We start from the raw sequence: 26,022 nt of genomic DNA on the forward strand, positions 1-26,022 counted from the left end.
GAAGGAGGCAATGATTGGCTGGTTGGGGCGGGAAGGGGGTGCGGCTGCTCGCTGACCTCGGCCCCGCGGGGTCAATGGTGGCGGCAGTGGGTATGGAGCGCGCGTCGCTGTAGCGGCCCTGCTCTGTTGAGGGCCCGGCCGGGAGAAAGGTGGTGGGGATCGGGGCGTGAGGTGAGCGCAGCCTTGGGGGAGGGGCTGAGGGCGAACGGGCTCCTGGGGGGCGGATGCGCGGAGGGGGCGAGGCCGGGCTGCTGCTGGGGGGGGAGGGGGACGCTGGGGGGATGGGTTAGGACTGGGGAGGAGGGCGATCGGCGGAGAGCAAAAGGGTTGCTGGGAGGTTAGGGGGCTGGAGGAGGCTGAGGGGGGGTGGGGCTGGAGGGCTGGGGGATGGGTTAGGGCTGAGGGGGGGTTGGGGCTGGAGGAGGCTGAGGGGATGGTTAGGGCTGAGGGGGGGTTGGGGCTGGAGGAGGCTGAGGGGATGGGTTAGGGCTGAGGGGGGGTTGGGGCTGGGGGATGGGTTAGGGCTGAGGGGGGTTGGGGCTGGAGGAGGCTGGGGGATGGGTTAGGGCTGAGGGGGGTTGGGGCTGGAGGAGGCTGGGGGATGGGTTAGGGCTGAGGGGGGTTGGGCTGGAGGAGGCTGGGGGGATGGGTTAGGGCTGAGGGGGGGTTGGGGCTGGAGGAGGCTGGGGGGATGGGTTAGGGCTGAGGGGGGGTTGGGGCTGGAGGAGGCTGGGGGGATGGGTTAGGGCTGAGGGGGGGTTGGGGCTGGAGGAGGCTGGGGGGATGGGTTAGGGCTGAGGGGGGTTGGGGCTGGAGGAGGCTGGGGGGATGGGTTAGGGCTGAGGGGGGGTTGGGGCTGGAGGAGGCTGGGGGGATGGGTTAGGGCTGAGGGGGGGGGGCTGGAGGAGGCGGGGGGGATGGGTTAGGGCTGAGGGGGGTTGGGGCTGGAGGAGGCTGGGGGGATGGGTTAGGGCTGAGGGGGGGTTGGGGCTGGAGGAGGCTGGGGGGATGGGTTAGGGCTGAGGGGGGTTGGGGCTGGAGGAGGTTGGGGGATGGGTTGGGCTGGGGGAGGTTGGGGGGATGGTTGGGGCTGGGGGGGTTGGGGCTGGGGGTGGGTTAGGGCTGAGGGGGGTTGGGGCTGGGGTCAGGTGGCTGTAATGTGGGGATACAGGTAGGGGGTGGTGAGAATAAGGTTACAGATTCTCGTGTGGTTATGTGGGTTAGCTTGTATCTCCCTAGCTGAGCCACTCTGCCTTGGAATCCAGCTCCACTTTGGATTCAGTAGCGGGTGAGCTAGGTAAAGGTATTTTTACAGGGCGCAGTATGGCTAGTCGAGAACAGATGCCTCTTGCTGTAGATGGTACAGTTCTTTCTAATATCCTCCTCTTTTCTTGGGCTCACTGATCTACAATGGAAAGTTGATGTTTAAATTAGCATTGCTGGGCTTCAGAGTTAACCCCACTTTGAGATAAGCAGGACAGTTCACAGCTTTTTCAGATATCAGGCCACTTCAGGCTTGGGCAGACGTCACTTTGATATGCTTTAGGATATTTTGAAGGTTTTCTGTGAGGTTGACTATTACTTGTTTGTGTTACATTAGCAGCTAGAGGTTGATGATTATGAATTTATTGCGCTAGGTGCTAGACACATGTATAGTGGAAACGCTGTCGCTACTCCAGAAAGCTAGCTGTGGAAGTAATGATGAGGGCTATAAGATTACATTTTAGAAAAAATGAAAATGTTCATTCTGCAGCATCTGATGGCAGCCTCCAAGAAAAAAAGTAATAGTTCCTGAAGCCACCAAGAGCTGTCACAAGTGAAGTTCTGTAAATACATCTATCTTTCTTCCGCAAGTTGCCCCATGACAGCAGTAGCCTGTTTCAGGTGTTGTTCCTAGACTGGTACCCATTAAGCTGTGGTCTATAGAGTTAAGGGCACCTTGAAGAGAAGAGTTGTTGCATTTCAATCAGAAAGTGTGTCATTCTGCATGCTTTTTCTTTAGTAATCTAGATGGAAAAACCTTTTAAATTTAGTGCATGTAGTTCATAACAACTAATCGTACAGCAATGTACCATAGTCACAACTGATAGTTTCTTCTCTAGATTGTTGATGAACAGAGCTAGGATGAAGACAAAATTAGTAGTACATACCTGCAGAGGTGATTCCTTCAGTAATTCAGCCAGAGGTTACGCGTCTAGTACAGGATTGAGTGGGTAGTCAAGGTTCTGTGGCCTACATTGTGCAGGAAGTCAGACTAGATGATCAGGATGGTCCCTTTTGACCTTAAAGTCTGAGTATTTGGTCCTCTGATGACTGTGGTCTTGTGAGGAGATAGTGTTTATGTGTAAGATTCCTGTGATCTGAGAGCTCTTCCTGCCTGCATACAAAAACAAAGCACCCTTGGGAGTATGGTGGTAGAATGCTTGTAGGAACTCAACCACTGACAGTTTGGATATATAATAGCTTTAAACTGATAAAGTTCTTTGGGGTTTCAGCAAAGTGCGTCCTCTGCTACTCCTAGCTTTTCCTAATACCTATAGAGTGAAATGAATGCAATTCTTGTAGGTTTCAGTGCTGCCCAAATGGTTCTGAAAGGAAACAAATACTTATCAAAGTCTACAGGTTTCAGAGTGGAAGCCGTAGACTGTATCAGCAAAAAACAAACAAACCAAGGAGTACTTGTGGCACCTTAGAGACTAACAAATTTATTTGGGCAAGTGGGTTTTAGCCCACGAAAACTTATTCCCAAATAAATTTGTTAGTCTCTAAGGTGTCACAAGTACTCCTCGGTTTTTGTTTGTTTTGTTTTTTTTTAATCAAAGTCTAGTCATTTTACTTGCACTGGAACTTGGGAAAAGGTCTGAGAAGCTTTAATCTCTCTGGTCACTCGATTACAGACCTAAGAGTGGCTATTCTTCAACAAAAAAACTTCAAAAACAGACTCCAGCGAGAGACTGCTGAATTGGAATTAATTTGCAAACTGGATACAATTAATTTAGGCTTGAATAGAAACTGGGAGTGGATGGGTCATTACACAAAGTAAAACTATTTCCCCATGTTATTTCCTCCCCTCCCCCAACCTCCCACTGTTCCTCAGACGTTCTTGTCAACTGCTGGAAATGACCCACCTTGATTATCATCGCTAAAGGTTTTCTTCCTTCCCCCCTCCACTGGTAATAGCTCATCTTAAGTGATCACTCTCCTTGCAGTGTGTATGATAAAACCCATTGTTTCATGTTCTCTGTGTTTGTATATAAATCTCTAATATATCAGGAAGAAGCTTTCCCAATGGTTTTTTGCACCTGTCTGTGTAACATCTGGTATTAGCCACTATCTGAGATGACATATGCCATGTCAAAGGTTTCTATCAAGATGCGCTGAAGGATGGAAATTTGCAGCTCGTACTGCCGTTGACTAATCCCTGATGCTTTTAATTTTCAATCCACCCATAAGATGCAAACAAAATTTATACTGCGGGAGGGAGGCGGATTTAGACTGCTGTTCTAAACAGACATATTTTGATCTGTTTTTCTTTTTTCAGACTGTTTTTTGCTTCAGAATTTAACAATGTAGTATTGTGATATTTAAAATTTCATCTTTTGGAAGTTATTAAATCCTATAGCCAGTGGGGAGGCCTTCGCTGTCAATTCCTGCAGACCAAGTACTGATCCTGAAGATGTTTATGCATGTGCTTAACTTTTCTACTTCATAGGAGCCTTGAGCGTACAAGGTTTAGACTCCAAGTCTTGCAGGTCTTTTCTGTTCTGATGTAAGCATTGTGAATGATGTTAAATGCTTAACAATCAAGCATGCCAGTCAGACAGAGTATAAAATAAACCCAGCCATGGGATGGTGAGGGACTATTAGAGACTTTTTTTTCCTGGTGTATATATTTACAAGGCTTTTGAAGAGCAGTTCTCTTATCTCTTCATTACTGATGGCTTTGTTTTATGCTGTCAGTCAAACCCTAAGTGGGGAGCATGAGGTAGATCTGTTCCTTAAATATATTCCATATTAATAATCCACATCAATAGGTAAGGTCCAAGAAATCCCCCTGACAATGCTCTAAATCTTGAAGAAATTGTGTGTGGGAGGGTTAAACTAAAGTTTTTAACTAGGCATTTCTAAAAATACCTTGTAGGTTTCAGATCTGTTGAAAGGTTTAGAAAAGAAAAGGGGTTAGAAGTTGATATAATATTTTTATATGGGAAAGTTTTGAGGGAGGTAATTAGAACTAAAAGAATGTTTAAATTGTTTAAAGTATGGTAGTTGGAGAGACTCTAAAATCTTCACTTATTTCTCGTACCTGCCTTTCATCTCTTGTTACTTTACTGGTGAGATAGTATTTGGTATGTCCCATTTCTGGTGTCGAGAGTGCAGGGAGAATGCTGAAGAGAATGGGTAGGACTCCCCACTACCTCAGAAGTAGATCCCTGCTGTACACCCTGGCATGACTTCTGAAGAATTAAAGAGGAATGATGGCACCCAACTTGGTGCTGTCCTAGCCAGATAAGAGACCCCTCTGCTTACAGAGCAGTGGGGATGCCTTGGGCCAGAGTAAATTTTGTGGCTACAGTTCCTTTTTAACCAAGTGGAGAAAATACTTTGGATTCAGTGGTGAGGAAAAAAATCTCTGACAGCTGTTTGTTCTGAAGAGTTTACAGTAACCATCAATATAAATACTGTGTAAGCATCAGCCTTGTCATAAGAATCTCCTTTACTTATTGTTCAGCAGCTCATCCATTGACGTCACTGAGTGAGCCTCTCAGTACGTTGCTTTACAGGAGGAAGCAGACAAACTAGTACACGTTCCTGGCTGTTCAGAACTGCTGAGTATACACAGGCCACTAAGTAGCAAGAAATAGAAGTAAAAAGCAGCCTTTCAATCAGCAGCATTACAAATGCAGGTTAATTGTATTTCCACTGTTTTTTGAGAGCGAGGGGAAAGAGTGAACCTCATTATAAGCTGACATCTAAATACTCAGACATTCCGACGGTAAAAATGTCGACTTATCTTGCAGAAAAATGAACAACATTGAAAATGATCCAATTTTTCATTTTGAAATAGCATTTTGCAGTTTCATCTTTGTGCTCCAGGATGTAGCTACCAGGAGCATGTTTTCATCATGCTTTCCATAATGATGCTGAAAACACTTTTGTCCTCTATAAAGTCATAGTTAAGCTGTGGCACCAGTTGAGGGGAGAACATGTTTTTGATAACTGTTGTACATAGATCATTTCCCTAGAGTAAAGGGATCCTCTGAGCGTACTGATTCTGTTAGGATTGTGCATACAAAAGACAATTTTGCATACAAAAGACTGTAGCCCTAATGAAATTGCTGGACCCTTTCCAAGGCTGTGTCTACACGTACAGTAGCATATAGAGTAATGCACAGCATATAGCTGCATGTGGCAGTGAAAGGCAGTCTGCAACTAAACTCTTGTCACTGCAGTGTGTAGTTACGCACCACAATGACAGGCTCTGGCAGCGGGACAGTGCACTGCTAAAAATAGCAGCAAAGGGGTGAGGGGCATTGCTTGGGCACGTGGAGAACTGTGTAGGGTCTATACACTGGCAGTTCAGATGTGTAGGGAACTCTGCTCTACTTGCCTAAATAGCATCTCACCATCTATACTGCTGTTTATACCCATGCTAGCTGGGTGCGCAGTGTCTGTACTCTACACACGGCTGTAAATGTAGGCGTAGCCTGAGTCTCTGCCCCTTCACGCCATCTGTGTTCTTATATGCCCTACCATCACCAACATACCTGAACCCTTTATCCCTTTCCAAAAGGTGTTTTTGAGATGGGACAGATGCCATAAAAAGAATGGTTTCAGAGTAGCAGCCGTGTTAGTCTGTATTCGCAAAAAGAAAAGAGTACTTGTGGCACCTTAGAGACTAACAAATTTATTTGAGCATAAACTTTCCTGAGCTACAGCAGCTATTACCAGCAGGAGAGTGGGCGGGGGGTGGGGGTGGGGCAGATTTTGTAGTGATAATCAAGGTGAGCTATTTCCAGCAGTTGACAAGAAAGTCTGAGGAACAGTGGTGGGTCAGGAAAAAACATGGGGAAATAGTTTTACTTTGTGTAATGACCAATCCACTCCCAGTCTTTATTCAAGTCTAAGTTAATTGTATCCAGTTTGCAAATTAATTCCAATTCAGCAGTCTCTCATTGGAGTCTGTTTTTGAAGTTTTGTTGTTGGAGAATTGCAACTTTTAGGTCTGTAATCGAGTGGCCAGAGAGATTGAAGTGTTCTCCAACTGGTTTTTGAATGTTATAATTCTTGACGTCTGATTTGTGTCCATTTATTCTTTTACATAGAGACTGTCCAGTTTGACCAATGTACATGGCAGAGGGGCATTGCTGGCACATGATGGCATATATCACATTGGTAGATGTGCAGGTGAACGAGCCTCTGATAGTGTGGTGATGTGATTAGGCCCTATGATGGTGTCCCCTGAATAGATATGTGGACACAGTTGGCAACAGGCTTTGTTGCAAGGATAGGTTCCTGGGTTAGTGGTTCTGTTGTGTGGTGTGTGGTTGCTGGTGAGTATTTGCTTCAGGTTGGGGGGCTGTCTGTAAGCAAGGACTGGCCTGTCTCGCAGGGTCTGTGAGAGTGATGGGTCATCCTTCAGGATAGGTTGTAGATCCTTGATGATACGTTGGAGAGGTTTTAGTTGGGGTCTGAAGGTGATGGCTAGTGGCGTTCATGTAGGAGGGAAGGAAAGCTGTTCCTATGGTTGAGGCCCTGGACTCGGACCCATGGGACATAGGTTCAACTTCCAACCCCCCTTACTGATTTCCTGTGTGTCTTTGGGCAACTTATTTAAGCTTAAACTTTCCTGTGTGACTTGTAATTTTTGTGTGCCCACCTTGAGAGAGCTTAAAAGGGCCTTATTTTCAGAAGGCATACGCTCAGCATTTCTGAAAATCAGGTATTTTAAGGTATCTTTAGTCATATACCCAAAAATGCGATACTCCAAATCAGCAGTTTTTCTTAAATGCTTATTTTATCTCTGTGCCTCATGTTGCCATTTGAAATATGGGGATGATGAGCGTTTGTTTGTCTTGTCTGTTTAGATTGTAAATTCTTCAGGGCAGGGACTACCTTTTACCATTTGTTTGTACAGCACCTAACACATTGGCCCTGGATTTCTGCTGTGGCCTCTGTTTGCTGGTATTATACGAATAATAAATAAATCGACAACTGCCATCAACATCAGTAGGAGTTATCGGGCTCGGCTCTTCAAAAGACTGAACCCATAGTGATAGGAGAAGGATGTATTAAATTGATCCTACCTATAATCTTGAAAGGCTGACTTCTCCCCAAAGGAACTCAGGAGGGCTCAGTCCTGTTTCCAGGGGTTTAAATGCAAGCGGGATTGGGCTCCAAATGGAGAATACTTAGCACTGACATGGTGGTTTGTGTCTGTAGATACTAAAGTATGTTAGAAAGGAGGAAAATCATGACTATCAATTTTACAGATGGGGAGATTGAGGCACAGAGGTTAAACCCAGCATGTTGCTGGCATGATCTAAGTAATAGCAGCAGATTTATTCTATGAACAATCTTACACTTGCATCAATTTTATGTATCATTCTAGAATACAGTGCTATAAATATCTGGATTAAGGGCATAACTTTATATTGGCAGAATAAATCTTGAACTTCGAGGCTTGTAATATATTGATTACATGGGTTTAAACTTGGAGTAGGACTTCAGGTGTCAAGTTAATTAATTCTCTTAGAGGAGGATCACTCACACTTGTAAAGCATGTCACTTGCTTCACCTTCATGATGGCCAAGCATTGTGACTTTTGTGTGTGTGAAGACTGGAGGTGTGGGAGGGAGGTGTTTCTCCCTTGTCACTGAATACTGCTGGGGGTCACTGGGGAAGCCTCTTTTCAAAATGAAACTAACTAATCCTAATTACAGGAAATTCCTTACGGACATCAGTCTTACAATAAGAAAAGGAGTACTTGTGGCACCTTAGAGACTAACAAATTTATTAGAGCATAAGCTTTCGGGAGCAACAGCTCACTTCATCGGATGCTGTAGCTCACGAAAGCTTATGCTCTAATAAATTTGTTAGTCTCTAAGGTGCCACAAGTACTCCTTTTCTTTTTGCGAATTCAGACTAACACGGCTGCTACTCTGAAACCAGTCTTACAATGGCACTGATAACTATAGTAGAACCTCAATTAGTGCTAATGAGTAGGAAATCAGATTGCAAATTACTTGTTAAAGTACAAGATTTAATAAGACATGAACAAAGAGCATATATAATGCACCACAAAATAGACTTAATTTCTTTAACAACTTTCATTAATTTGTTACATTCATATTGTTCTGAACAATATTTTTGTAGAGCAAATGATGTTTGAGTAGTAGGCAGCATTATTGCAGTGTTGTCTATTGCTATTAAATTTTTGCTGAGAAGTAGGAAGAGACTGCTTTCATGTGTCAGTTTTAGGGTCTGGGTTAGCAAGGTCAGCTTTGGTCCAAAACTTTTTTTTTTCCATAAATGGATTTTAAACCCCCTGAATATCAACAGAAATAATAGTTTGACATTTTAAAATGTCTTTTTGTAAAATGTACTTTAAACTCCTGTCTGCAGTGTTGTTAACCCACAAGCAATCTTAATTGTGGCATTTCCGAACTTTTGAGTGCTTGACAATAGCAACCTTAACGTTCTTTCAACACAGGTTTTGGTGTGCAGTTTCCTAGATTTAGGAGGGGAAAATCAAACTGAAAAAAAATTATCAAATCACCTCATCCTTGAAAAGAGAAACCATTTTGGCTGAAACTTTCAAAAAAAAAAAAAAATTCACAAGAGACAGACACTTGCCATGGAAAATTTCAGCCCAAATGGTTGAAGCGTGACAAAGCTTTATAAGCAACTGGAAGTAGGGTTTATAACGGGCAGTGTTGGACAGTCTTGTCTACCTGTAATAGGCAAATGTTTCTGTATCTATCTTAAATGTTTTTGAGGTTCTCTACATGCAGGTTTTTTTAACAAGTTTATTTAATCCTTCACGTTTCAATTTTGTTGCTACATGCAAAATGCACCCCTCTTCTGAGCCTTTTGACCAAGAGCAAGTATAGTATCTGTTTAGTATCTATCTGCTGTTTCTGAGTTGGGTTCTGTGATGGACTCTGATAGATCTCTAGCTCTTACTAAAGATGTCCTACAAGTGGTGCGTTGCAATCAAGGTGAATTGTGTTCATTTTTATGTTGAGTGGATATTTAATGTTATGTTTTTCAGCTTGTGGGGTCAGACTCTTATCTCCTCTACCCTAAGTATCTTAAAGGATCTGTATTGCTCATAAGTGCAAGTTCTATTTATAGTATTCCTTGTGCAACTGAAACTGGAATCTGTATCAGTAAGAGTATCCGTATTCTCTTCCATATATATTTTTTGGACAGGCTGCTCCACAATGGATGGAGGAGATGGCACTGCTGACCATGTAATTAACAAAAGATTTGTGTCTGAATCGGAGCTAGATGAGCGGCGGAAGAGAAGACAGGAAGAATGGGAGAAGGTTCGAAAACCCGAGGACCCAGAAGGTACTAGGATATAGTTTGGTAATTGCAGGAAAGAGATCCAAAGAATATTTAACTGTCTCTACAAAAATCAAAGGAACCAGCCCCTATGCTTGTGAGAATATTTAAAAGCTTTAAGTGGGGGGAGATTAAAAACCATGCTTGTTTGTTAAAAAAAATAATAAAAAAAAGAAATAGTCTAAGGTATGTTCTTGTCTCTTGCTGTCTTCCCGTCTCTCAGAATGCCCAGAGGAGGTATATGACCCACGGTCACTATATGAAAGACTCCAGGAACAGAAAGACAAGAAACAGCAGGAGTTTGAGGAGCAGTTTAAATTCAGTAAGCACCAGCAAGTTGTTGTTCTGAGCTGAAGCCCAGAGAAGTGCCACATTTTTGACAACTTTGAGATACCCGGCCAGATGGATAGCTCTTTCCTGTCGGATGCCTTATTTGTCTTTTTTTCAAAGCACTGGTTTGTTACATCATGGTCACTCTGAAATTTACTTGGAAAATAATTGAATGGGGGGATCGTACTGCTGCTGTCATCATAAAATATGTATAGTAATTATTTGCATAGAGAGAGTTTTGCACATAAGGAATTAAAAGTTACTTAAAAATGTCCATCAAAACTCACATTCTTGTGAAGTATGGAATTAGATCATGCAGATCAAGAAGCTGAGGCTGAAGGATGTTGGAATTAGTAGTGGAGCTAGAAATGGAATCCCGTTTTCCTGACTCCCCATCTTGTGCTTTAAACATAAGACCACTTCCCCCCACTCATTAGTGTGACTTAAGGAAAAGATTTAAGGTTTCCAACAGACAATTTGTTTCCAGTCTAACTGATATGTACGCACTCTCCTCAATAGTTTTGAGTCGTGAATCAGCTTTTTTTTTTTTTTTAACCCAATGTACAAGGAGCTAAGTACTTCGAGACAGAGATTTTGATTTTGAATTTTCACCAAAAATTGTCATGGTGATTACTGAGTTTTTGTCATTAGAGAAACACTGCATTTCACACATCAAATTGTCATCTCCATCTGTGTCTATGCCAATTGTTATGAATACGGAAAAAAGGCTAATGATTACTAGAGAATAAATTGTTCTCTGCTCTACTTTTGGGTACCACCTTTGGGGGAGTGATCTTCTTCTAAGGAAAGTGAGAAGTTGGGTAAGAGACCTTGAAGTCAGGTGCTACAGGAATGATGTTTGAGTCAATTCTAGATTGTTCTTTTGAACCAGTGCTCCAGAGTGAAAGGGGACAAACCGCTGTTAGAGATTTAATCTTTCAGACACTTAAAACAGAGGCCCTGACTGCTTGTGGTGCTTTAAAGAGCATATGGTACTCTGCAAGGGTCAGGCTTTGGCCAAACTCAAGTTTGGGTAATTCGATTCTGCCTAAATCTCTACCCTGCTGTTGCCACGTCAAATGGAATTCTTCTTTTTCCATCCTTAATAGATGCATAATGTTACAGTGCTCTGTTAGAACAAAAACTGCCATGCATAGTGCTCACTGCCATGAATAGCGTAATTGATCTCTAGTGCTTGTTAGGATCATGTCCATAATGAAATTGCTTTTTAGGGGGAAGTATGGGAAGGCTTGATTGATTTAAAATCAGTGTTGGTGGTTCCAGAGAGTTATGACCAGTTTATCTCAGTATGGGGGACTGTTGGCCTGACACAGATTGTGGGGTAGAGGGGGAAAAATGTGTAACATTAAGGCACAAATTCTACCATATGTGTGCCCAACTTGTATTGACTTCATAGGAATTGTGTGTACATAAGAGGGCAGAATTTGGCCTTAAGAGTGATACAGATATGTTGACTCATTCTTAGATATAATGAGCAGGTTTAAACATTTTGGAAATAAACAGATCGATCAAAGTTTGGCCATCTTCTGAAAACAGAAAATTTTAAAAAGTGTTTTTTTTTTTTTTAAAAAAAAACAAAACGACTTTCCATTAAATAAAATCTTGAACAGAACTCTTAATGAGAAAATGTAGCCTGTCCTTCAAAAAGATTTTTGGGGTTTTCATTTTTCTGCATTGTCAATTTTGATTGGTTGGCAGGGTCACATGGTGGGATTTTTCTTCAAATCTAGTTAGTTCTTGTGTTAAACATTTTAAAAATCCATGGCAAATGAAAATTGGGCCATTGCATAACACAATGAAATGAAAAATGCTTTGGAATCTAACAATTCTGTAATTTAATTTAATGTGAGTAGTTATAATGTAAACAAACGTGGTTTCTTAAATACACAGTGTACTTTATATGTTTGTGTATATAATATATGAAGCAGATAGAACAAATAAACATAGTGACAGTATCTTGCTTCTCTCAGATTGTTCAGGAAACATCATATTGTAAATGACAGAATATAGGTAATCTATTAGGATTGCACAGAATTAGACTTCCTTGCAGGGTTTGCTGCTTTTAAAACAACCAAACAAACCCCAATCCCTCATTGCCATCCTCTGGTGCTTTTAAAAAGAAAGATACTTTACTACAACTCTACTGAACTGTTGTACTCTGTTTCCCTTCTGAACAGTGCTGATAGCAGAGGTGTTTGCGTGCATGGAAGCAATCTTCTTTCTGGGGTCTTGAATGAATGCAGTGCTGGTGAAAGTTGTATAAGGCATAGAACAGATATAGTATAGGCAGCAGCTATGTAAGCTTCCTCATTCTGCCCCATGGACGTACCTCAAACCAATACCAGTGGGACAGTCTTTTACACGGAAGAGAAGAATTCAGTTTCCATTCGGATTCAGCACTGGGTGCCTCTGTTGACACTGCTATCAAGGATGCCAATTGTGACAAATGACAGTTCTACTGGGAACTGACAGACAACCAGATCATTTTGTATATCAGTTTGTCAGCAGTGACCTAGGGGTGAAAGGCTCCTTGTAGCCATCTCCTATCTAAATCAGCTTGTTTCTCTTGCCCAATTATGCAGTATTTGTGACAGCTCAGTTTCATTTCAGAAAAAAATCAATATAGCTTAAATATTGGACTGAGGTGCATCAGTGCACTGGGCAGCAGGAGTAAGCTGACTAGGAAGGAATATGCTGTTAACACACATACTTCGTTGATTGATAATGCTGTGGAAAGTACCCATTCTTTTGAACATGCTCATTGGTAAGCTTTTAAAAAAAAAAAATCTTTCTAGTTTGTGATTTTTTTTTTTAATTTTTTTTTTTTTGGTAGACAGTTATATTGGGGCTAAATGCTGCCCTTGATGGGCTTTAAAAAGTTTATACAACACCTGCAAGCCAGAAGACTCGCATACCAGACAAAAGTTGATCCATAGGAGAGTGTTATCCATAAGAACTAGGAACAACCACTACGGCCTTGGCAGCTGCTGCTTATAGCTTTATATACTAAGCACCTGATGAGTAAAACTAAGGTTCTTGTCCGTTTCATGCAGTCATCAGAATGGGACCAGTGAAACTGACTAGTGTCTTATCACTTGTTTCTTCTGAGGAAAGCTCTGAGCAGTAGTAGACACATTGGAAACTATCAGTTTGAAGACTCAGAGCAATACTGTATTCTTCACAACTTAAGAACTGGTACTTCTAAAATTAAAGCCTTAAATTCCACACAAAATGACTTGGGCCCCACCCTTCCTGAAGCTTGCTACTGATCAGGACAAGTGGATTTTTCAGGCCCTGCCTTTTGAAGTTGTGTGGGACTTTTATCTGAGGGCAAAATATGGCCCTTAAATATGTAGAGTCCTAAAAATCCTCTTTAGGAATTAAACCTTCATGAAGCTAAAACCAATAAAATTTGGCCAGTTGCTGTAACTGAAGAGTTACAAGGAATGACATTTTTTGGGGGGAGGGTTAGCTCAGGTGTTTGAGCATTGGCCTGCTAAAACCACGGTTGGGAGTTCAATCCTTGAAGAGGCCATTTAGGGATCGGGGCAAAAATTGGGGATTGCTCCTGCTTTGGGCAGGGGTTTGGACTAGATGACCTCCTGAGGTCCCTTCCAACCCTGATATTCTATGATTCTAAGAGAATTTTTGGTCTGGCCACAGACACCGCAAACTTTGCTTTAAGCCTTTCATTAGCTCTCTGAAAATGTGTGGCTTTGATGGAGTGATTATCCTTTGCATAACAAGAGATTCAAAGAACCTTCTAATAAGCTATCTGTACCCTACTTGGAAGAGGAGATAGGATACCAGACTGGAAATTTAGAGCATAAATACATTGATAGCTAAAAATGACATGTATAGCTAATTTAGCTTTTACCATGTTTATAAATGTGGTTAAGTATGTATTCAGTAAAATACCATGCTATGTTTTCTTTGTTCAAAAACATATCTCTGAGTCCTGGTCTACACTAGAAATTTAGGTCAGCACAACTACGTCGCTCAGGGGTGTGAAAAATCCATGTCCTTGAGCCATGTAGTTAAACTGACCAAAGTTCCCCTGTACACAGCGCAAGGTTGATGGAAAAATTCGTCCAACTACCGCCTCTTGAGGAGATGGATTACCTATGCTGATGGGAGAACCCCTCCTGTTGGCATGGGTAGTACGCTGAAGTGCTACAGCAGTGCACCTGCAGCATTTTGAATGTAGACAAGTCCTTAATTTGAATATGCTTGGATGTTTGGGAGCTCAGCTGTGCTAATCTGGAATCCCATTGATTAGACAATCTTTAGCCTGAGAAGTTTGTTGTCTCTCATTAGTTAGAAAAACAAGCTGATCCTTGGGTGGTTTGTCTTCTGAAGGGTCTGATATATACTAACTCTTTTTTTTTTTTTTTTAAACTGGCAGCGTGATTTACTGGTTAGAAGAGAGGATTGATAATAGCCATGGATACTACTTCCTACCCTAGCAGTGACCTTGTGCAGATCGCTTCCCCTCTCTGCTTTAGTGGTATTATAGATGCTATCTGTAAAATACCTGTGGATGATTATCTACCTTTTGTAAAGCCCTTTGAAATCCTGTGGATGAAAAGTATTGTGAAAATGCGAAGTACTGTTGTATAGTCCTCCACTCTACCAGCTTCTTTAATGGCTTTTAATTTTTGCTTTGCTTTATTCAGAAAATATGGTAAGAGGCTTAGATGAAGATGAGACAAAGTTCCTTGATGAGGTTTCTCGGCAACAAGCGCTAATAGAAAAGCAACGAAGAGAAGATGATCTGAAAGAACTAAATGAATACAGAATATCCTTTGCATTGAAATGACTCGCCACTGTTCTGAGTAGATGGTTATAAGACAGTGAACTACAATTGGGTTCTGCAGCAGTCAGACTTTGATGTCCACACACTTTTCCCCTGCAGAGTAGTTTTCTACACAGAAGTGTATATGATTAGCTGCCTCTAAAATTCTTCACGTTTTGTTCTTATTTTGGATCTCTCAGAATCTCAGGGGTTTTTTTGGTCATATCTTCAAAAATTTTCTGTGTTCCTGTTTCCTTCTAATTGCTGTTTTCTTCTTCTTCTATTTCACACTGATACAAGGATAGAAAGGGAGGATGTATAAAGGAAGGATAGGGCTTTTCCTTTTTGCAACCTCTGCTTTATCCTTTGCCTATTTTAAAAAGCAGATCTGCTTTCGCCAAGCTGTTTTTTCAGATGTACATTGACAGCTTTAAAATAGCCAAATTGTTGGAAGTAGCTATTGAACTATTGTCTTTGTATTGCTTTTGCAATATTTAATATTTATATTCATGGAGAAGTGCTAGAGTGCAACTTAGGATGCTCTTTTTCTCCCAGGCTGAGGGTTAAGCCTGTCAGCTCCACTGTGTTTCTATCCCTTGCCAGACCAACATGCTGGGGACAAGCTCAGGACCTCAGACTGGGCTTGCACATATGGCAAAACATTGAGCTAGTTATGACTGTCTTTAAGTTTGAAAGGAGAGAATTGTTTCCTTTCATCTACCAAGATGCTGATGGTTCCTCCCCTTCCGTTCGGTCACGATCAAGCCCATTATGTGTAAGTAATCAGTGGGTGATGTGCAAACTCTGACGTTTCGGTGCAAGTTAGCAGTGGGAGTAAAGGGGGCTTGCGGCAGAACAAGAAGGATCAAACTCCACAGGAAAATAAACTGGGAAGAGAATCATACTAATTGATACTGGTTTTGTATAAAGATGTCCTAAGATAATAGGTATTGGAAAGTCATCGCTTATCCATGAGACAGGAACCGCCAACATCTAACTTAGTAGGATGTGTTAGTCCGGCCCAGCTCTTTTTGTAAATGATGCTAGTACAGTTAGAAATCACAAAACTTAATGTGGTACATAGTGGGCACATTTGCATATAGAAGTTTCCTTAGATTTATTCTGACTGATCATTCATGGGATATGTTTAGTTTCTACCACTGTTGCTTCAGGGTGTGCTGAATATTGGGATGTGCATGGCAGCTGCATCTACAGCATTGATATGACTGCACTAGTCAGGTCAAACAAGTCCAACAGTGAATCATGCTAGCCTAGAAGGAGTCTTATGTGCCCTCTGTTAGCTAATTGACCCCTGAAGTTGTTAGGCAGTGTATCTTCCAGAGTTTTGATATCCATAAACTCGGTCTTTACAGCCTTAAAGCATCATCTGTTTTTGCATCCACAGGCCTTGCTATATATTACAAATTGTAGAATCCATGTCATAAACTCATTGATACTATCAAGGAGAATTTTTAGCCTTTCACCCTATATTTGGCATGAAAATTGCAAATGCAGTGTCCAGTATCTTGTTTCAGTTTCCTGGCTCCACATCCACATGGGGTCAGATTGAGTAACTCAAAGTGGCCCATCTTAAAGTTCAAGCTAAACTACTTTTAGATGCTAACATACATTTTTAATTGAGGCTAGTTTCTGCAGTATGAGATGTAAACGGATTATTAGTAATTGTGTGACTATAGAGCTCAAAATGTGGTAGGATGCCATTGTCCCTGCCTAAAGTCCTTCCAGTCTAAAAAGAAGTGGATCAAAAATGTTGCTTTTGTCATTCCATCAGACTTCCCTAGTATAACATTCAGTTTAAGCTACGCAGAGGTACCAGCCAATAGCACAGACCAAGATCAAGAGGTGGATCAAATGTTCTCCTTCCATTTATGCACTGTAATAGGTGAAAAATGTGACACCACCCTATGACGTTGTCTCAGAATGATTTAACATGCTTAGACCTTGAAAGTTATTTTAAAAGAAAAACTACAACTGGAATACATTTTATCAGATAAAATGTTGCCTGAACTGGGAATTGAAATGGCCAATTCATAACCCCTTAAGCCCATGGTTAACATTGGGAAAGGGTTCCAGTTATGGGTGCTGCTTTAACTAATTCTATCTCTAGGTAAGTTGTGGCACCTTGGAGACTAACATTTATTTGAGCATAAGCTTTCGTGAGCTACAGTTCACTTCATCGGATGCATTTGGTGGAAAATACAGTGGGGAGATTTTTCCACCAAAGAGGGAGTATTTTCCACCAAATGCATCCGATGAAGTGAGCTGTAGCTCACGAAAGCTTATGTTCACATAAATTCATTAGTCTCTAAGGTGCCACAAGTGCTCCTTTTCTTTTTGCGAATACAGACTAACGCGGCTGCTACTCTGAAATCTAGGTAAGTTGTGAACATTCTAGGTTTCTCTAAAATTAAGCTTGACTTAAACTGAGGGTTACCTGGCTGTACTAACCCAAAGCATCCAGATTGCAGCATGCTACTCAAGGAATGTATTAGGAAAATTAGGATATTGCTTATTGAAATTCTGAAATAACTAATTGCATTCTCTGATAGCTCACAACTTGATAATCATATACTTATTGGCTACAGACAATGGTTGAGAATTTCAAAGCATTTTAGGGGATTTAGATGCTTACTTTTAATGGAAGATGTGTCTAAATCTCCTACATTGCTTTAAAATTGTCAACCATTTCTTACTTTTTAAAAGTAAAATTCAGGTTTGTATTTTAGTGCTCTGTTTTGTTCAACACATAAGCAAAACTTAAGGGTATGTGATGTTTATAGGGTGTGTGTTAAAAATTGCTGCTTCTGTACAGCAGAAGTGACTGACTACTCAATTTTTCCTGGATAAAGAACTTTTAATTGCCTGTATTATTTTTAATCTTCTTAGAAATAGTTTTTAAACACTAGCTCTCTAAATTTGCGTTACTAATTTGTATTACAGTAGCCTTAGTGGCCCCAACTGAAATCAAGACCCATTGTGCTAGACACTGTACAAACATACTGAGAGAGAGATCCTTCAAGAAGAGCTTGCAATCTCATTAGATAAGACAAATGAAAAGTATACGAGAGGAAATATCATATAATCTTAGAGCTCTCTGTAAAGGAAGTCCTGCCTGTCATCTCTCCCAAAATGCTAGCATTAAACTATATTGTAGGACAACAATTTTGATGCTTGTATCCAGGATTAACACAATGCTCTGTACATATTTTTTACATAGCTTTATGGGAGGGAAAAGTAACTTTTCTTGTAATATGAATCCAGCAATGGGAACTTCTGCCCATAGAGCTAATTTAGATGCAATGAGCATATCAGTCTCTGCAAATGGATGTTGAGTTAGTTGCTGAGCATTTTGGAGGTAGGGTTGCAGTGTTTGCAAAATAGCATCCTTTGACAAAAGTGTAATAGCCATGGAATCTGTTGATAAAAATTACACTTCAGCTTGCTCATAATGGCTCTAACTAGCCTAGTATTGAGGTATAAAATAACAATAAATTATAACAATAAGAACCTACCCTGCTAACATAAGTGAAAAGACCACATGTTGCAACATGAAACTGTTTTAAAGAGGTACTGCCTGTCTAGAGGAGAGCATTTATTACTGCAAGTGGCCACAAGATGGCACCATTGTTCCATGTCTTTAAAAATGTTTTGGTTTTTTTAAAGCCACTTAGCAGCTACAACTACTAGGCTGTTTAGTTTTGAGGTAGGGAAGAAAATCACAAACATGACAGACAGGGTTATTGATAATAACTATGTCCCTGGAAAAATCAAATAAGGAATGACCCCTGTTAAAACATGAACTGGAAAGACTGAAACAAAGCTTTAAAATAGATGTTCAAAATCTCCGAAGTATGTGTGTAACTATACTTTAAAACAGTATTTGCACAGTTGCTGCCACTTTACTGACATGACCTGCCAAGTTTGAAGTTTACTGTGTCCTGTGTCTTCCCTGCAACAGCTGATACCTGAGTTGCACAAATAATTAAAAAAAGACGTGTGCTGTCAGCTGTTTCAGGGAATTGCAGTCAAAGAAGGAACTGATACTGGAGTTAAAGGTAATTTTTTTTTTTATTGTTTTTTGTAGGTGCAATTATAAAAACTTTCCAGATGACTTTTCAGGTCCCCTTAATACCAGAGTAATGCAATAGTAGCAGCAAGGAAATAGGGGAAAAAGTATTTTTCAAGAGATAGTCTGATGGGTTCTGTATCAGCCCAGCTGGGGTCAAACTGGACTTCTCCACAGGACGAGAATCAGTTAGTGTTTCTGCAGATCTTGGGTGTGGCTTAACATCAGAAAACCAGCCTTTGAAGCCTATCCAGACTTGTCTGCTTCATTATGGGTTGCATCCCACCTTTCAAATGTTTTGTTTTAGGCTACTCATTTCCTCTGTGGGCATTGCTTCAACTGGTAAATGATGCTGCTCGTTAACAGTGGGAACCATAAAGAGAAATTAGGCAGTTTTGTGTGTATATGAGCACAGACAGGTTTAAGCTATTCTTACTTGACCAGCCAATAAGTTTGTATTTCATTGAGGAAGGGAACTTCTGGGCCTCTATCTTTGCATTAGTAGTTCTCAAGGCCTTAATTGTGTTCAGGGTCCCCATTATACTGGGTGCTCACCATGCACAGGTACACACAATCCTTACTCCAAAGAGTTTACAACTAATTTAAACAATCATTATCTGCCTTGTCCACGTGTTGAGGACAAACTGCTACAAAATTCTCTGTAAGAAAGAAGACTCCCTCACTCCAGGTTTTTGGTCCTTCAAAGGTCTGGTTGAATCTTAGTCCAACCACATTCCAGCCTGGCAGGGTTAATTTTCAGGCTCTCCATGAAGGAAGGAGCCTGCTGCGTGACCAGTAATGAGGCCAGCATAAAGGGAGGGAGAATTTTTAAGAAGGCCTTGTGATATGCGAGGCTAATTTGTCCTGCTTTATGGTAGACCGAGTGGGATGAATTCTGATGCTGCATGGTTGGAAAGTGGGGAGCAGAATTTGGCCCACTTACGAATTCTCTCCAGAAAAGTTGGATTGGGAAACAACTGGCCTGTAACAAAAGTGTCTGGGCCCAGGGGGTGGCAGATGGTCCCGTGTCATCTTATACTTGCACTTTTTTCCCTTCCTTGCACCCTCTTCCTTTCCCAAACTTTTTAAAAACGAGAGAGGACACGGGCCTATAGGATAGCTCCTCTGGTGCCGAGAGCACTGCTTGTTGGTCCAGTACAAAGTCCTTTCCTTGCTATCCTGAAGTATCTGATGAGGAGCGTTTCCACTATGCATCAGCTACTATCGTCTGCAGCCCACTCTGCTTGCGAGTCCTCTAGGAACAGGGCTGGCATTAGAACATCTGCGACGGCTCCTAAGAGTAAGGTTCTCGCGCTGCTGGCATGAGGTATCTGCTAAATGCCATTCCACAGGCTTGCAAAGGACTGAGACCCTCAAGCTGTGACTGAACCCCCATCAGCGTTAGCAGGCCAGACTGAATGTAATGCAGGGGAAATGTCATCTCTCACATCCCGGTTGATCCTTAACTGTTAATTCACAGCACTCTCGCCAAAGTGGGGGTCAGCACGGACCCGAAGAAGGAAGCAGAGAAGAAACTCACTGTGAAATCAGTAGAAAACAAGAACAAGTTCTCTCAGGCAAAGCTGTTGGCAGGAGCTGTGAAACACAGAAGGTTAGTTTCACACCTCTATAAATTCACAAGGAAAGGAACAGAGTTAGCAGTATGGAGTGAGGCAGGCCAGCAACTGCCTCTGGGAGATTGTCAGACATGTGAACCTTAGCAAAGAGAGGGGGACTAGCATGTTTGTGTGTCTCCCAGACTGTGGGGAAACTATGATGATTCAAACTGACACCATCTGAGATGATTGAAGCCTTGTCTGTGTCATTAAATCCTATATTTGGATCTGAAAATGGCCTATTTTCGATCTTACTCATGCCACTTAGAATCATAGAATATCAGGGTTGGAAGGGACATCAGGAAATCATCTAGTCCAACCCCCTGCTCAGGGCAGGACCAATCCCCAATTTTTGCCCCAGATCCCTAAATGGCCCCCTCAAGGATTGAGCTCACAACCCTGGGTTAGCAGGCTAATGCTCAAACCACTGAGCTATCCCTCCCCCTAAAATCAGGGACTCACATCAGGTAAAGGTGCCACCATGCTCCCAGATAACAAGCCACCCCTGCACATTGAGTCAAATGATTTGCAACTCACGTCAGCTTGTTTTATTGATACCTAATTGCATAATTTTGACTCTTGGTGTTTTTATTCTGATTTATAGAAGATAACTCACTGTGACAATCTGCTCCTGAGGGTAATGTGCAAGCTTCTCTTCACCACCAGTTTGGCTTGACAGTAGTGTTGCAAAACCCTCGCTTCCCAAGGGATAGGGCAGTTTTATGTCAGTAGCCCATTCGCTGTTTTGCCTCTTTGAGACTCCCATTTTAGCTACCCTTTACAGTATCGTGTAATGGGAACAACTGTCCAGTAGGAACTGGACTATGACCATGCGTTCAGGCTATGGAAGTGCAACCAGAAGTGTGACCTGCAGCTCATGTAGACACATCCACTCTGGCTAGCTTGCTAAAATTAGCAGAGAGGATGCGGCACTGTGGGCTGTGCAAGCCCCCTGTGTATGTCTTCACATGGCTATCTGGCTCTGCCGCATCCTCAAGGCTATTGTGTAGCATGCTATCTATACTGAATCTAGCACAGGTATGTTTACATGAGCTGCAGATTATACCGCTCGTGGCAGCAGACCTAGCCTTACTTCCCATAGACAATCAAACAGTCATCTGCTAACAATGACAGTTGTTGTTTGGCATCTAGAAGTAAATTGGTGTTTGAATCTGGTTTTAGTTGAAGGTATAGGAGATTCCTTCGATACTTCTGATTTGTGGTGAGTATTTCATCCCCAGTGCAATAGTAACTCATAATCTAGGAAGCTGGTTTTGGTAAATTTAGTACAGGAATAGCTCAAAACTCCTCTTCCAATCCATGATGTACAACCTGGACTGGTTTTTAAAAGGGAACAAAACTTGGATGGTAGCTAGCATCCAAAGAGCTATTTTCTCCCTAACCAGCAGGTTCTGGCATGTTGCTTGATGACACATCTGATGGCTGCAGATGGCATATATTGGAAAAGAGTGTTTCAAAATTGACATGTCAGTGCCTTGACATTAAGACATTTCTGAAGTCAGTCACTTTTTCTTCTATTTCAAGCTAGCTGAGATTAAGTGACGCCTCAGTTTAACATCTGTCTGGGCATTATAGATTATCCTTGCCAATAAATGGACATTATTATTGCAGGTTTATTCTGTGACTAACTTTTCGATGCAGGGAGAGGATTCACTGTCCCCTCAGATGAAGGGGAAGCATCTTCACATTTACTTTTGGTGTGCTACATAACATTGCTTAACAATTCCCACTTAGCACATGGGCAGAGGAACCGTATATCCCCCCTCAGGGATAGCAGGCACTGCTTACAGGAGAGGATGCGCAACACCTAGTTGACTAGTGAAGGGATGACTGGAATGATTTTTCTAAATAGAAGCATTTGGAGGAGTACAGAAGTCACAGATCTGAAGGAAGAGCCAGTGCTTTGTAAGCAGGCTTGTATTCTCTTGGTGACATGAATACTGTCCCTCAGTATAAAGAGATGCAAACTTATTTGGGGGTTTTCTTGCACACAAACTTTTAAATATTTCAAGATTAATAGTCTCAGCTAAGTGGGCAGCCCTGCAACTGTGTTCCCATGCAAAAGACCTGGCTTTGATTCCTAGATCTGGATTTCTACGACTTAGCTTGGCAAGGGATGGGAATACAGTGTAGGCAGTTGCTGAATGTCTGGATAATAGTGATCCTTCCCAACTAGCAGCACAGTTAGTACTGGAGGTGCTCAGGAAGGTGGTTGGCTAGAATTCTCTTAGGCACTCCAGGCAAATCTAGTTTTATGATTTTGCAATTATCAAGTGACTGTTTTCTGACTAACCAGGTGACTCCACTTTCTCTTGCAGTTCAGATGGTGGTAACAGTGTGAAGAGACTGAAACTAGATACTGACAATGACAAGAATCAAGGTGTGTTCTGGCCTTGGAGTTTGATATATAGAGTGGTTTATCTGGGAAGCTATAACTTATGTGCCAATGTTATTTCTGTTATAAGGGCTCTTATCTTTCTCCAAGATGGAAACTAATTGGACTGTGTCGCATATAGTTGTTTTTTTTTCCATAGCATCTCTTATTCCAAGTATTTCCAAATGCTTTGCAAAGCAATAGATGGTCATTGCAGCTACAGAAGCCCAAAGCCTCAGAGATATTTAGGCACCTAACTCCCAGAGATAGGTACCTAAATACCTTTGTTCTGGGCAGGACAAACTTGGCAGCCATTTAGGAACTTAGAACAGTGCAATCATGATTAAGACAGGCTCTGCCAGAGAGGTCTACTATTTGACTGTAGAGGGCCATTGGTCTGGGCCATGGGGTTCTCTGCAAACAGCCAAGGGATATTTTGCTTTGGATGGAAAATGGCAAGCCATGGACAGAGTCGGATAGCAGCTCCCATTTTCAGGGGGATGAACAAAGGATTCCTCACAGTTTAGTTCCTGTTCACTTCAGATTTTTTTAAAATAAAGCTACATAAAATACTATCACACGCAGATTAGCTATTCTACAATCTGTAGTGCCTATGTAAACACAACTGCCAACAAAGGTAGCACTGGGGCAAAATGAGGTAGCAGAAATTCTAACTACTCAAGGAGCTGGGCAATCCCAGGAGTTAAGATAATTCAACCACATTACACGTCCAAATAAATAATATCCTGACAAAGTATGTGCAGTGTGAACTTTATGAATGTCGCTTAATGCTTGAGATTGCCTTCATAGAATATCAGAGTTGGAAGGGACCTCAGGAGATCATCTAGTCCTTGGCTCAAAGCAGGGCCAATCCCCAATTTTTGCCCCGATCCTTAAATGATCCCCTCAATGATTGACTCTCACCCCTGGGTTTAGCTGGTCATGTTCAAACCACTGAGCTATCCCTCCCGCTTTCCTGAGTGCTCAGTGTTTCGTTACTGCTCGCTTTTGGCTTCTGTTTTTTTTTTAAGGGAATCCAGAAATGTTTTGGTGTTGGAACTTACAAGTTTTGAATGACAAGACTTAAAAATCCCTTGATCCTGGCCTATGCTAAAGGCTACTTGACCTGATGCTCTTCCTGTGCAGAATGTAGGCTGAGGAGCTGTTAACTGACAAATCCTTATCCGAACTTGTGAACGCTTTGCTTTTTGGAGCTACAGGCTCCACTGGCCTCACCCATAGAAAGAGATGCTCACAGCAGGAGTATGTTAAGGAGGAGCAAAAGTTCATGCCTAAAATTGTCAAATTTAAACTTTTAAATGACTGATTTCCCTGCTTTTCAAATCTTAGTAAGATGTACAAAGGAAGTCAAGTTAGACATGTCTTCCTTCAGCTGTTCTTGAGCTAGCTGGGAAGTAGTTTTGTCATCCAAACCAATACAGGAAAACGGGATTCCGGTATTCAGGTCATCAGCAGGTTTGACCAAATCAGAACTATTCCCCTTCTAGGCAATGGACTGGCCTAGGAAGTTTCAGCCTGAAACAAATGTGTTTGGGAAAGTTGTGGGCAACCAGAAAAAAGGAAGTTGAATCCAGCTGGATTCCAGTCTTAATGGTTGACTGCTATTGCCAAGAGAATAGCGTTTACTACCTAGACACCCCAACCAGCATGGAAGTAAGCTATAGAACTACAACCCAAGGCACATTCTGAAACTCCATCTGTTCAATTAACTATTTTTCCAACCTTCTAAAAGCTAACCAGCTGCAGAGTGTTGGAGACATTGCTTTATTCCACTGCTCTAGTAGTCCTTCTTCCAATCAAGTCATTACATGGCAAAATTTGTCAAATATACATAGCAGAATCATTTAGTGTTCATGGAATGTATCAAATTGATGGTCTTAGAAGGAAATACTGCCTTCACAGGACAGGACTGAATAGTGTTGAAAAGCTCCATAGCCCATCCCTGAGGTCGCCAGTCCTTCCGACTGGAGGAAGTTTTAGGGTAGCAAAGCTACTTTAGCTGTATTAGGGAAGTACAGTATTCAAGTGACAATAGTATATGTATAGCATCTGGTTATGCTCGCTGATTAAAGCTACATGTTCTCATGGTCTTGCTTTTTCAAGAATGTAATGGTTTGTTAATGTCTTTCAGAACGCCATCTTGCGTTCCTCTCGGGAGCAGCTCAGTGGGTGGCTCTGCAGTCCACTGTCCCTCAGCGGCTGTGTGCATTGGTATTCTCCCAGGCCTGGGCGCCTACTCGGGGAGCAGCGATTCCGAGTCCAGTTCAGATAGCGAAGGCACTATTAACTCCACTGGGAAGATTGTCTCCTCAGTCTTTCGTAGCAACAGTTTCTTTGATGGGCCATAACCTAAAATCCCTCCATGTCAATGTAGCTTGGAAAGATAGCCTATGCCGTGGAGGGTGAAAGATGCATCCTTTCTCCCCCAGGATACCCTTCCTAGCTAACCTCTCAAGATTAACCTTCTGGGTACCCTCACATAATACCAAAATTATCAACTGAAGTTCTCTTTCACCCAAAGCTTCTTCCATTTCTGAGGTGCATACTGAGCCTGTTTGATAAGTTTCAACTCTAAAACTTTGAGGGAAAAATACTGCTATTGTAACCAAGATGCAGGGTGGGGAGAATGCAGGAGAAAGCCTTCTCTTTTAAAGTTCTTATGGAAAGAAAGATTTTCCTGGTGATGGAAGGTTTTGTTTTTGTTTGTTTTGTTTCCATGACCAGAAGTGAAAGCATTCACTTGCAGCACCAAAGTCTTGTAAAAATGGCCATGTGTTCTGTTTTAAAATGTCACTTTTTATTCTGTATTTGACAAGTGGGGGCAGAATAAAATCAAGCAGATGGTGGAAACGTAGCTTGCCATGACACTGTAAAGAAGTTTGTGCGACATGATTAAAGAAATTCTGAATGCATTTGTATCTTGGCTTTCGCCATTCATAATTCTTTGGCAAGTCTGTTCTATTAAGCATTTTCTACTGTGCCCAGCCCCTTCCCAGGGATCAATGAGATCAAAGAGCAGCACATGCCAGCACCCTACAAAGTAAGAGAATAGCAGCAACACCTATACCCTCACTCTGAATGGAGCTCTTCCCAGAGAGTAGACATCAGAAAAATCAAGTCTTGCTGGTTAGTGCAAACCGATGGTCCTCCCACCTGACTCGTTTTACCAAAGCAAAATTATTCAGCT

The 26,022-nt window shown here is 41.9% G+C and overlaps 1 protein-coding gene across 4 annotated transcripts; it reads left to right on the plus strand.

The window, feature by feature from the left end:
• On the plus strand, nt 1-25,747 carry PSME3IP1 (proteasome activator subunit 3 interacting protein 1). Of its 4 annotated transcripts, none has more exons than XM_038367861.2 (7): nt 1-149; nt 9,436-9,576; nt 9,794-9,892; nt 14,598-14,719; nt 20,287-20,415; nt 22,759-22,820; nt 24,967-25,176. In XM_038367861.2, exons 2-6 carry the CDS (start codon nt 9,447-9,449, stop codon nt 22,771-22,773), a joined length of 495 nt encoding a protein of 164 aa, XP_038223789.1. In that variant the 5' UTR covers nt 1-149; nt 9,436-9,446; the 3' UTR covers nt 22,774-22,820; nt 24,967-25,176. The 4 variants fall into 4 exon arrangements, with proteins under 4 accessions (XP_038223789.1, XP_038223788.1, XP_043350807.1 ...); XM_038367860.2 differs by having other exon boundaries at nt 2-149; nt 20,282-20,415; nt 24,967-25,747; XM_043494872.1 differs by lacking the exon at nt 1-149 and having other exon boundaries at nt 9,416-9,576; nt 20,282-20,415; nt 24,967-25,747.
• Nucleotides 25,748-26,022: the final 275 nt, after the last annotated feature.

The sequence above is a fragment of the Dermochelys coriacea genome, chromosome 12 (genome assembly GCF_009764565.3).
Source record: "Dermochelys coriacea isolate rDerCor1 chromosome 12, rDerCor1.pri.v4, whole genome shotgun sequence".
NCBI classification, from domain to species: Eukaryota; Metazoa; Chordata; order Testudines; family Dermochelyidae; genus Dermochelys; species Dermochelys coriacea.